The sequence below is a fragment of the Melopsittacus undulatus genome, chromosome 6 (genome assembly GCF_012275295.1).
Source record: "Melopsittacus undulatus isolate bMelUnd1 chromosome 6, bMelUnd1.mat.Z, whole genome shotgun sequence".
Lineage (NCBI taxonomy): Eukaryota > Metazoa > Chordata > Aves > Psittaciformes > Psittaculidae > Melopsittacus > Melopsittacus undulatus.
The window spans coordinates 5,691,114-5,703,512 of record NC_047532.1 but is presented as its reverse complement, the minus strand read 5'-3'; the positions used below and the strand labels follow the sequence as shown (position 1 = coordinate 5,703,512).

The 12,399-nt window shown below is 45.9% G+C and overlaps 1 protein-coding gene across 1 annotated transcript in view; it reads left to right on the top strand.

Moving 5' to 3' along the window:
- The window catches only part of ARHGEF9 (Cdc42 guanine nucleotide exchange factor 9), a 47,295-nt gene that overhangs the window by 12,445 nt on the left and 22,451 nt on the right, over positions 1 to 12,399 (top strand). The window contains 3 exon segments of the mRNA XM_034063619.1: positions 1,517 to 1,588; positions 1,590 to 1,648; positions 9,267 to 9,394. Of these exon segments, the coding sequence (XP_033919510.1) occupies positions 1,517 to 1,588; positions 1,590 to 1,648; positions 9,267 to 9,394 (259 nt within the window).

The window sequence follows — 12,399 nt, the reverse complement described above, 5'->3', positions numbered from 1 at the left end:
TTAATAGGAATTAAATATACGAAGGTCCGAAGTGCAGCTTCCTGGTGTCCTGAGCATCCCTACTGCAGAACTGAGCTGGAGTTAAGTGTGAGTGAACATGAGTGAGAAGGAGGAGATGCTGCTAAGGAGTGGACTGGCATTAACCTCCCTTCTCTGAAGGAGCATAATTGCTAGGAGATAATTAGTGACTGTCTTTAAGTCCTGCACATCTCCCTACCTCTACAGATCCTTTCTGACCATAGTGACTTACCTGTTCCCTACAAGAGCTCACAGACATTTTGAAGACCAGACTGATGTTTCTCTGGCATAGCTCTATTTCTCTGTTACACAACCAGGCACTCACTTCATACAGGTGGCCTTGCAAAGGAAGGCACAAGACAGCCCATCCTTTGTTCTTCTTTACTTTATTGAAGGACCAGTCCTGATGTTCTGGAATTTGTAGGAAGCTTTTTAAACCTCAGCTGGAATTTTGATGTGGGAATTGAATAAAAATTGAAAATGCATCTCCAGATTTCATCCAAGAAAGGGCAGCAAAATAGCAAATCATACTCTGTTGTATATCAGCTTGTGATTGTTTCTTAGTATTTATCCTGTTTGATTCACATGAGGAAAGGGATGTAATTGACAGCACTCACCCATTTGAGCTGTCACCAGCAATAATCAATAAAGCCATTCCCCCTGCAGCTGCCCAGGATGGCAGCTTTTCTCATTAGTCAGCAATCAATATCAACCCTTAAGTTAATAAATATTATGGTGGCATTATGGCAGCTGGCCTTGGCTGTTTCTTTCCAATTGAAACTAACATTAAGGTCCTTGGAATGGAAAAGAAGGCAGAGGGTGGAAATCAATAGCATTGATTTCAGTATCACTTTTTGAAAAGACTGATCATCATCTTTGCTGGCCCTGGCAGGAGGCTGGTTTCACTCTCCGTTATTACACTCACAGGCCCATCCAGGAATGAAAAAGAAAGAACTGCTTTGATTTGCTCACCTAAAGTCTGCACTAAGGCTGAAGGCTGTGGGATAAATGCCCTGTGGCACTCTTGGAGTTTTCCTATGGCTTGGAAGGTGCTTTGGCCTTGTGTCTGATTGAAAAGTAGTTCCTAATGTTCAATTCAAAGTGGAAAAGACCAGGTGCAAATGCAGAGGCTATAAAAATGTCCAGACTTTCCTTTAGGATGCTCTTTAGCTGAGGATCTGAAGACTTTAGAGAGCAATATTCATAACTGTCATACATTGTAGAGGCTCGACTGTACTCATTGAATGAGCTGAGGGGCTGGCTAGCTTCTCTGTCTTCTACACACCCAACTTCAGTTTCAAGCTGCTCTTTGTGGTGATCCAGAAAGACACTGTTGGTGGAAAAAGTACAGTAGCAATGATAGCAATGAGAAGCAAGTCCTACCTGCATTCCTTTCTGAAAGGATGGTGAGACTATGCTGCTGCTAATGCTAGGCCTGTGTGCACTTCCACTGCCCCTCACTGTGGAATTTCATGGACTTCCCTTTTGTGTTTGACAGTGACTACAGGTATGTGGCTGCTGCTCTCGCCGTCATGAGGAACGTGACTCTGCAGATCAACGAGCGGAAGCGAGGTGGAGAACATTGACAAGATAGCTCAGTGGCAGGCCTCTGTTCTGGACTGGAGGTACAGTAAATGCTCAGCCCTCATTTTGGTGCTATACGCCTGAAGAAGTGAATTCCAGCAGCTGGTGAATATCAAGACAGTGTAGTCATTTCACAAAACCTAGATTGGGATTAAGCTTGGGACAGAGAAGATGTTATATTAGGGACTTTAGAGATGGTACTTAACGTGTAAAACATGCATAGTACTCTGAAGAAAAATCTAGGGTCCAATTCCAATTTCATCAATAGAAATCTGGAGTAAGTTGGCAATTGTAATGCTGTTGTCTGGGAATTAAGTGAGATTTGGATCAAACTAGTGCATTCTGGCTCTGTGCTTTGTTTTTAGGGAAGAAGAAGGGAAAGGGATAGCAAAAAAAGCCTAGGAATTGTGACAGGGTTAAGAAAATAGAGGAAAACTCTTCTTGAAGCTGCTTTATGATTACAAGGCAAAACATGCTGAAGTTAGAGCTGCTATTTGCACATTTAAAATGAGTACCCACTCAAAGATATTTCTGAAGCAACCCTGTATGTACTGATCATGTATTAAGGAGCTGAGAAACACAGGCAAGGCAAAGTCAGCAGAGGATTCCTCACCAGCAGCCTCCAGTCTCTGGCATTTTTTGCCATGTGTTAACAAAAAAGGCATCCTAAAATTATGTTCTTTTGGTTTTTTCATCCTGATTTTGTAAAAGTCATTGTATGAATGTGATCTGTAAATAGGGCTTTGAAGCAGAGCAAGGACAAATGCTTTTGTAAATCCCTCTCTGTGTTATCACTCTATGTGTCTAGTAAGTAGATATTTAGAGTGATGAAACAACCTTTTTTCTTCCTCACAGTCATGAAGAACTCCCTATTCAGGTCAATGAGCTCATATTATGTAGATTAGTTTATGGGAAAGATGGATTAGTCCTTTAATTAGTATTTTTCCAGAAAAGACCTAGGAAGGCTGGAAGGAGAGGCAGGGAGATGCAGGTGGATCACCTTCTGATTGCATATCCTCCTTGACTGGATTAATTTAGTTGCTGTAATGAAGGTTGGATTCAGGCTGGGATCTCTTGCCGAAACCCATAAATGCAGCAGTCAGAGCTGTTTGTTAAGTCATGACTGGCTCTGGGAGCAGAGAATGAAGATGATTTGCGTGATTGTTTTATTGTTGTTTACCATGAAAAAACCTCTCGTATGCATGCAGGGTCATTTTCAGCATTAGAACTGCTCTCAAGGAGGCACGGGACCATCACATAAATATTCAGCCTTCAGAGTAGTCCATGTGATGAGCTGATGTGTGTCATTTGTAAGAAATACTGAGACCCTCATTGTAAATAAACCTAGATTAAGGATGGATCAATTCCAAGTCAGTGAATATTCATGTGTGAATGCAAAGCCAAGGTGGACCTCCACATGGATCTATGGAATAGCAGTTTCTTTTTCTATTCCATTAGTGAGTTGATAATTCATTTTTATTTTAGCCAATCCTCGATAATTCATTCAGCTTAGCAGTACCCATTCTTTAATCTCTATCATATCCTCAGGAACTTGCCAAATCATTCCTCCAGGCTTTTTTCAACTACTCCAAGTTTTAAGCACAATATTACAGCAACGTCTTCAGTCTCTCATAATCTAGAAAACACATTAGAGATCTGATGGGAATACAGCTACTGACCCTCATTCAAAGGAAAACAACCTTTTTTGCCATTTCTATTCTGATTTTGGATCAAGAAGAGTATAGAGTTGTGATGAGACTACTAAAGGAGAGAGCTGGTTCCAGCAGAGGACTTCACTGCTTCATTCTTTCTCCTCTAAAGTAACTTCTTGAATCATCACACACAGCCCCTACTTCACAGCTTCTGTGTAATGGTCAGAGGATGCACAAACCCCAAAATACTCAAGAGTTAACTGGTCTAATGTGGGGAGAAATCAAAAGCAGTGCCAGATGCTTAGATCTGTTCCTAGAATATGTCCTAGGACCTTTAGGCATTGCCAACCCAAGTGGCTAACTCCAGAAACTCCACTCAGCTGATGTTTATATATAGGACACGTTGTACCAGGACATAAACCATCAAGAATTGATATTTTATCCAGCCTGTAAGGGTTTGAAGCCCTTAATCTTCTACACATAGGCAGTTATGGAGTAGAAGGGATTTCCTGGTATGTCTCCCTGGCTTCTTCCAGTCTGTGGGGAAATCCTTTATTATCTGGGTCTAAGGGTAGAACCCACAGCATTTACTCTCCCCTCCTTTTGTGGCCTTATTCCTCTGATTAGAGTCTGTGCCCAAAAGTGCTCCTTTTCTGTTCCTTCTGTTTCAGTGAGCACTTAATAATACACAGGATGAGCATTTGCAGAAGCACAAAGCTGATGGCAGGTCACTTTGAATGGTGCCTCCAGCAAAGATGACCTGGGAATCGTGGCTTCTACTCTCTGATGGTGCACTTGGTGAATTATTTCAGCAGCAGAGACTAAAGGCATTAAGCACATTGAGATGTTTCACTCGTGCAATGTCTGGTTTTCCTCAATATCTCCAGACCAATTGTGTTGATTCTCTGATTAGAAAATGCATTTTCAACTCTAATTCACCTGTGTTTTGTGATGAGATGTTGGGAAAAGGCTTTTAAAGAAGAAAACCCCCAAAGACCAGGTTGGATGAAGCCTTGGGTGATATCTAGTGTGAGGTGTCCCTGCCCATGGCAGGGGGGTTGGAACTGGATGATCTTAAGGTCCTTTCCACCCCTAACTATTTATGATTCTATAAACCAAAAACAAATATGTAGTGATGGATATTGAGATGTCCTTGTATACAAAATGTGTGCACGCATTTTTTTGCAAGGAGAGGGTGTTATTGAGCTGTGTAAATATTGCTGATCTGAAATGAAACAAAGAGAAAAAGCAGGGGGAGGGGCATGTCCTAGCTAATTTAAGCAGAAGGGATTTTCCTGAATCCCATGGAGTTGTGCCTGTGTGTTTCAGGATTCATTTTTATCCCTCAAGATTTTCTGCATGGCCTCATGAAGGTGAATTTCAGGGTCAGTGTTTGAAAAATGTGAATATCCTTGAGTTAACCAAGGCCTGGGGGTGTGGGGGGGAGTCCCCAGAATGTCATATAGGCAGTGGCTGAAGGTTTAACTTGCCAATGGGACCCTGACTCTCATGGCACCCGATAAGCTGTGGCAGTCAGGGCATGAAGTCTTAAGGAATTATTGGCAGCTTTGGCAGCTTTATACAAGTAATGACTGAGCAGATTCTTAAGGGAAGATTCTGATCTCACTGACAGCTGTAAATGAGAAATAATCCCCATCACTTTGAAATGTGTTCCTGTATAATTCTTAGGAGCATGGTCCTGACCGAAAAGCCTGGCTTGGCCTGTTGCCACCTATGACTCACTTCTTGATTTTCTAACCTGAATTTCCAACACATAAACAGCCCTGGAGAGGTGCTCTCCCTGCCTACACTGAATTCTGTAGTGCCTTTTGTCCTTTCAGTTGTTAATGGCACAGAATGTAGGGCTTCCACCACCTCCCGCAGAGACCTTTCAGTGTCTGAGAGCTCTCCTTGTTATGAAGTGTTTCCTGATGTTCAACATCTATTTCCCTTCGCTCAGCATCATCCCCTTCCTTGTAGTTAAATACCCTCAGATCAAACCAGTGACATTTAAAGGCAGGCAGGCAAAACCAGCTCAAGAAGTTAGCTGGAATGGGTTCAGAACAGCCCACAAAGTCTCCTCTGGATCAGACTTCAAACAGGCCAGACAGAGCCCATCCTGGGCAGCCTTTACACACTCAGTCCCTCCTTGTGCTCTTGCCCTCTAAGAGAGAGTTACAGATCTCAAAGGTTACTGGGTAATATCTACATATGTATGCACACAACAGTTCTATAAAGAGGTGATTTCCACAAAGCCCATCATCATTTTGATGTTTGGCACAGGAGAAAGAGCCTTGTTCATTTTAACTTGCCATTAAAACGGCTTACTTTGGCTTATGTAGATACCCAGATATCTCTACTTGGAGATTCCCATGGGTTTCCACTGTGGCAGGTTTCAAGAGAATTGAATTTACATGGAGGGAAAAATACATATAATTGAGAACTACAGTGAACACTGTCCTTTTAAATGTCTTCCCATTCTTGTTATTTGTGGGGCTTTTCAATCAAGACTTGGTGCCCTTAATTACGTAATACATAACTGTGGGCCTCAGCCTAATGTTACGTTATTGAATCCAAGAATGACATGAGAGAAAGAGATACATGCAACCAAAGTAGTATTTTCAAAGGGAGGGCAGCCCGATGAGAAACCCTCCTGGGGAAAAATCACATCAGGGACTGAAACACATCCTTCTTTGCGTATCCTTCTTTTCTTTTTCCTTTCCCTCAGCAACAGAAGGTATCAAAAATGAGCCTGTTGAAAAGGACAACATTTCTCTTGCTTTCTCTGATCTTTGTGTAGCCCAGAGTGTTAATCAGCCTGTCAATCTCTAATTAAAGAACAGCAGTGGCAGGCAGAAGAGAGCCCCGCTTGCTGAATGTTAACTAGGAAAAGGGACTTTGTGCCCAGTGGTGACAGCACAGAGCCATGTCAGGAGGTGGGCTCAGGCACAGGAGAGCAGGTCCTGTGGCTGATGAGCATTTCTGAGCCTGGGACAGCATCTGCTCAGGGATTGCTCTTGGGAATGAGCAGAGCAGGTTGGGAAGTGCAGCCTGCTCCAGCTTGCAGGGCTGTGCCCTTCCTTGTTCGGTTGGTGCTCCCAACAGCCTTTTTTTTCATAACACCAGTAAAAACCCCTTTGATTCCCCCCAGTTCCTTGTTGCAGAAAGTGGAGGTCACCTATATCATAAACTGGGGAGCTGATGATGGGCAAATTCCATAGCAACAGAAGAGCCTGACCCTCTGCTTCAAGTTGTGATCAGCCCTCGGACTTTATGTGTCAAGCTCGAGGGAGCAGGAAGCATCCATCCAGCCTGTATCTAGATGACCTGTTCCCATTACTGCTCACTAAGTAGTTGGACTCTGCCTGTGACTGCATGAAGAAAAGAGGAGTCAGCTTTCTTTTTGCTGCCCTTCATATGTAGCAGGATGCAGAGTGAAACCCTTGATGCAGGCTTAGGATTTTTATTACAGGCTTATGCAAAAGAGACCTCAGGAGGCCATCTAGTCTTGGCCATTTTGCGGCTCTGCTCTGATGAAGCCAGGACATCTGCCAGTTCAGAGTAACTGAAAGTTCAGTCTCTTCCTTTTCCAGCAGTGTTTCTCTGAAATACAAGAGAATACAGATGATCCTTGCTAGGAGCTGGTTGGAAAACAAATGGAAAAGATTTTTCTTTTCCCTGTTTTGTATAGGATTGGAGGGATCCAGGCCCAGGCCTGTCTTTAGAGGAGGACTGGAGAGGCAGTGTGGAAAGCCTGCCTCAAGTCAGGACCCACTATTGAGGCATGCTGGGGTAGCCAGGATAGCAGTGGGACAGAAAAGCACTCCTCACCTTGCCCATCACCCTGCAACTGACCCTATGAGCTCCCTGGTAGGACCACTCCACCAGCAGCAGACAGTTCCTGCTGTTCAAAGAGGGGCTAGAACTGTGTTGAGGGGGAGAAAAATGCCTTTTGAGGTTCACTGCATCTTCTCTGGGAGGCTCCAGTGGCACAACCATGCTGGTGAATTGCTCTAGCAGCCAAGGGCTTGAGGAGCAGGCCAGGGAGATGCTACTGTCATGGGCTGCAGGCTGGCCAGCGTGTGCTATCCAAAACTGTTTGCAGTATCTCTTCCGGAATTTGCTAACCCAGAGTTGGAAATCATCTCTTTCCAGCCTACAGACTGTACATATAAACTGTTTTCCCAACATAAAAAATGCAATACAAATCCTATCGTTTCAGATCCGAGTTTTGTTGGGTTATATTGCTTGCAGGGACTACACAGTTTGGACTCAGCTAATCAAGTAGAAGTGTTTACAGAGCCCTCTGTCTGTCCTCGGGCTTGAGATGCTACCACAGGAGTAAAAGACAAAACTGGCTTTTCTATTTTTAGCATCCAGCCTCTTCTAGGGTCACCCCCTCTCATAAAAGCTCCCATCCATAGGCTTGTATGAATCTTCTTCACATAAGCTCATATTTAGCTCACAGTTTCTGGTGTGTTTCCTTCAGAGGCTCCTTATCTATGGATTAGCACATACCTGAGCTGTTGCAGCAGCACTCAGGTCTGCAGTTTCTGGCCAGGAGGCTGAAATCAGACCCTCACTCTTGAGACACTGCATGATGCACAGCCAGTCCCTTCTGGGAACGACCCTCCGTGTTCCCGGGAAGTTATCCCTAATGAGGCCATCAGATACCCGAGCCATAGAAGTGAGATAAATACCTCACTAAGGCGATTTGAAAGCCTGTGCTGCAGCGTGATGATGCAGAGACTTAATGAAGTTGCTGTTGTCACAGGGCCCAGGGACTCAGGCAGTCGCTTCCAATCAATGCTCAGAGGTTAATTACACATTCACCTGAGCAGCAGCCTGAAATCCTCACCAAGAAATTAGGAGTGGGGGTGACTCTGGGTTGCTTTGGCACCTACAAGTGTAAGCTCCACCAGAGAAGCTGATCTACATACCCTATAGCTGCTGAACCTTTACAAGCTGTTTGCTGAGATTTGGGGATGGTCTGGTCCCAGAAACTGGTTCTAGTTTGGCATCAAAGCCAGAACTGCAATAGTTTCAGAGCCAAAAAGGAGGGAAGAAAGATTTTCTCTCCCTTGCTCCTGCATCCTGCTCCTTACCTTTCAGCTGAAGTCACCCTGATTGTTCTGTGGTGGTTCAGAGCCACTGAGATGCCCACAGGGCCAGTGGGGGTGAATTCACCCTTTTTAATCCATACCTTTTAATTAACTTTTTAAGTAGTCCAGCTCATCCCAATTAGTGGAGGGTGAGTGCATTTGTTCCCTTGCAGAGTGGGAGAGCGGGCGCTGTGTTTGCAGGACCATCTGCTCATGAATCCTTAAAAAAACCTGGGAGAGGAAAACAAGTGTTAGCTGGAGGCAGAGGAAGGGTGAGGGCATCCTGGCAGCCGGCTGCGGGAGCCAGGCTGGTCCTCACAGCTTCTGGGAGATGGGGAGCTCTAATGAGCTATGGGAGAAGGGACTGGAGGAGCCTGAACGAGTGGGAAGAGGCAGCAATCTGGAGGGATGAGTTCTGGCAGCCACATGGCTGAGGGAATTGATAGCCCAGTGTCGATGACTTTGGGATTTCAGGAGGGGACGTGCCCTGGGATGCTGTTCTAAAGGGAGCAGGTGCCAGGGAATTTGCTACCCTGAGTACAAAGTGGCTCTGTTGTGGGCAGGAGGAAGGGGCTTTGCTCTCAAGATGCCACCAGCATCTGCAGTAACTGCCAGGGTCTGGGGTAGCTGGAGAGGAGGGAGCAGGGACAGTATCTGGAGCAGCAATTTCATCATTGCACTGTGAACCATAATGACCATGCTTTGAGTGTCTACGCTTCCCTTCCTTCAGAATTATCCCTCATCTCCAGTTTCTGGCCTGAAGTCAGATGGGGGATGGCTTTGAGAGCTTCAGAAGGGCCAAAATCTCACTTAATTGTTGCTTCTCCCCATGCTGCAAAGAGAACCGTGTCCTCTGCCCCAGCTGGGAGCAGAGGTTCACTCGGCCTCCTTCTCTGTGCCCTCCAGGGAGACGATATCTTGGACCGCAGCTCAGAGTTGATCTACACGGGGGAGATGTCCTGGATTTACCAGCCTTATGGACGGAACCAGCAGCGTGTTTTCTTTCTCTTTGATCACCAGTTGGTTCTCTGCAAGAAGGTAAGGACATCCAGGGGGAAGCAGCACGGCTAAGGACATACTGTGGGCAGGCTTTCCAGTCCAAAGTGGTTTGTAGGGCAAACTGGCTGCTTGCTTCATGTGCAGAAGAGGACATGGATGGCACTGAGGAAGGGCAAACCACATGCTAGAGGTACTGAGTTAGAGGATGGTGAGTATACTGTGACAGAGAGATGTTTATGCTCGTAGCAAATCCAGCCTCCACTTGTTCATTTCATGCCTTTTTCTCATGCATCCCTTGTTTGGCTTATTGCTTTACTTCTAGTTTGGAGTTTTGGTTGCTGTATATGATCTGGGAGTCGATAGTCCTGGAATTTCTGTATGAACTATGAAGCCTGGCTCTTGGGCAGACAGCTCAATTACTGCATCAAATGGTAATTGCTGTCTCTCAAAGAAGTCTCTCTCAGGCAGCAGCCTGGTCTGTGGCAGGGTGTGTGTGCTGTCACTTGGTGAGATGCATTTTAAAGCTCTGTAGCTGCTGTGTTGGATTTTACAGGGCATATCTCTGTCATGAAGGCAGAGGAAGGTAGTGAGGAGTGCTGATGCTAATGTGGTGTAGTATTAATAGCATCAGGTGAACTGTTTGGGAGCAGCTGTGTTAAACAGCAGCATCACAGCTGTACTGCTGTAGTCCTGCTAAGGTGATCCCAGCTCATTACTATCACAAGTGTATGACGTGAAGTGACAGAGCCCATAAGCCCTGGGTGCCTCTGACCAGGATTCACTGACATTCCCACTGCAGCCTTACAGATAACAGTGCTGAGGGAGTCCCCTGGCCGGGCTTCAAGTGGGAGCGAGGATGAGCTGCAGCCAAACGCACCGGGGCTGTGTTCCCGTCACATCTCATCTGCTAAGGACAGGTTGAGACCCAGCCAGGCGCATGGCAGCCCCTGGAGAAGAGCCGTGTCCCGCAGGAAGCGGCGTGGGCCGGGATGTGGGAGGCTCCTGAGTCACGGCAGCATCACTGCCCGCTGCCGCGGTGTGCAGCGCCGCGGCCAGTGCGCTTCAGTGGGTGGCACTTTCTGCTCCTGAGTCATGCTTGACTGAAATCTCGCCTTCTGGAATGCGGGTGCTTGTTTTTCCCTTCCTCGTTGCCTTTTGCTTCTTTCCTGGCTCTGTAAAAACAAAACCAGCCATAGAGCAACACTGGCCAAGTCAGATGTTCAGAGCACTGTCACAATGAGCCTGGCAGCATGCAGCTGGGGTGAGTTTTTAATCTTGACCTCCTACACTTTATTTGTCACCCTGAATTTCCAATTCCTAAGGTAGCATCCAGTTTGGCTTGTGCTGGGTCTGATCCAGAGAGGTATTGAATGTTCCCTTACCTCCCACTAAAATCAGAGCTGGGATTTCCATGGTCATCAGTATGACTGGAGAGCGTTCAGCAAGTCCCAGCAGCCTGCTCGGGCTCCAGGGGTTCTGTCTGTATGCAAACGGTTTTGGGGTAACACTCTCCTCTTCCCTTATTCAAAAGGCATGTGGCAGGGTGTGTGTGACAGGGCAGAGTGTGGTGACCCATCTGGTGAGCCTGACATGAGGGCACATGGTTCATACTTTGTAGTAGGTTCTCCTGCATCTCTTTTTCCAGCATCGAACTGCAGTTGTTACTTTTCAGTGTTGGGGTATGAGGGAGATGGGGTTGCAGCTGGATTTTCCCATCTTGATAATGTTTTCCATGGACATTATTAAGGGAGATTGAGCATGGAAACCAGAGGAGTGTGAGCTGACATTTTGGGATCACACACCCTGTATAAAATATATCTGAATGATTTATAGCCACTTCTGTCTTGACCCTTGTGTCAGACTTTGCTGTTACAGATCCCAGCAGGCAGCCATCTAGCAGGATAACCTCTGCTTTAGAGCCAGAGCACTGTATCCTGGGGCTATCTTTGGGAAGCACTTTTTATATCATGGTGCAGGAAGCTTTCCTTACCCCATGCTTTAAAGTTACTCTGAAGGATATGAAATATGCCCTGCACATCCCCAGGGACCAGGTCGACAGGGATCCTGGCCAAGGATGGGCAGAGCACCATGTCCTGGGATGTTTGCAGCACAGCCTGGTGCCAGGCACAGGACTTCAGGTGCTTGTGCAGGGCCTGTGCTCAGTGCTTTGATGTCCCACTTCAGCAAACCCTCAGGGAGTTGGAGTTGTCTGAATCCAGAAGGGAATGTCTGAGATTTCCAGGTCTCAGAGCTCAGACTGGCCCAGGGCCACCCCCTCCCCTGCCTCCTGTACAGGGAGAATTAAATCCTTTAGAGGTTTCCAAAGCAGGATCCGACCTTGGCATAGGCAGTGAGAAATTCATGGACAACCTGACCTGTTTTGCATGAGGTTTGTTTAGTCAATGAGCCTGATCAACATACCCAGCTTTGGGACCACTTAGAATGGACATTTCAGTGAATCTTCCTCTTCAGAACATCTGCATGTGTGGGTTTGCTTCAGATACAGTAAATTAATAGGTGTGATAACATCCTCAATCATGACACAGTCTCTTTGAGAATAAGTTTGGTTTTGAAGTATAAATGCTTGAATTTTACCTGTTTGTTGGTCTAAAGAGATTTTTAATAGAAATAAGGAACTAAACCTAGATCCTTAGTTAAATATATCACAGATAATTTAGTTTGATGGGAGTGTGTTAGATACCCTGAGAGCATCTAGAAGAAAAGCGTTTATTTCAAACACCTCCCACTCCTCCATCTCTTCATTGCAGTTACCTGCACATCATCCTCACCCCCATGACCTGTTGTCTCCCTGCTACGTGTCTGCACTGCAGCAGCTCTGTGCTGTTGAATCCCCTAGTAACACACATGGATTCTGTGGCAGACACTGATTTCATGAGTTGCTGGTGGACCAGATCCTGATCTTTGCATACCCCTTGTATCCTATTGCTCATTCATCTCCTAAAGGTGATCTAGACGCAGCAGATGGGTGGGATGGACTGAGAGCTACTGGTGGAGCAGCTTCTCCAACGTGTCCATGTTTTCTT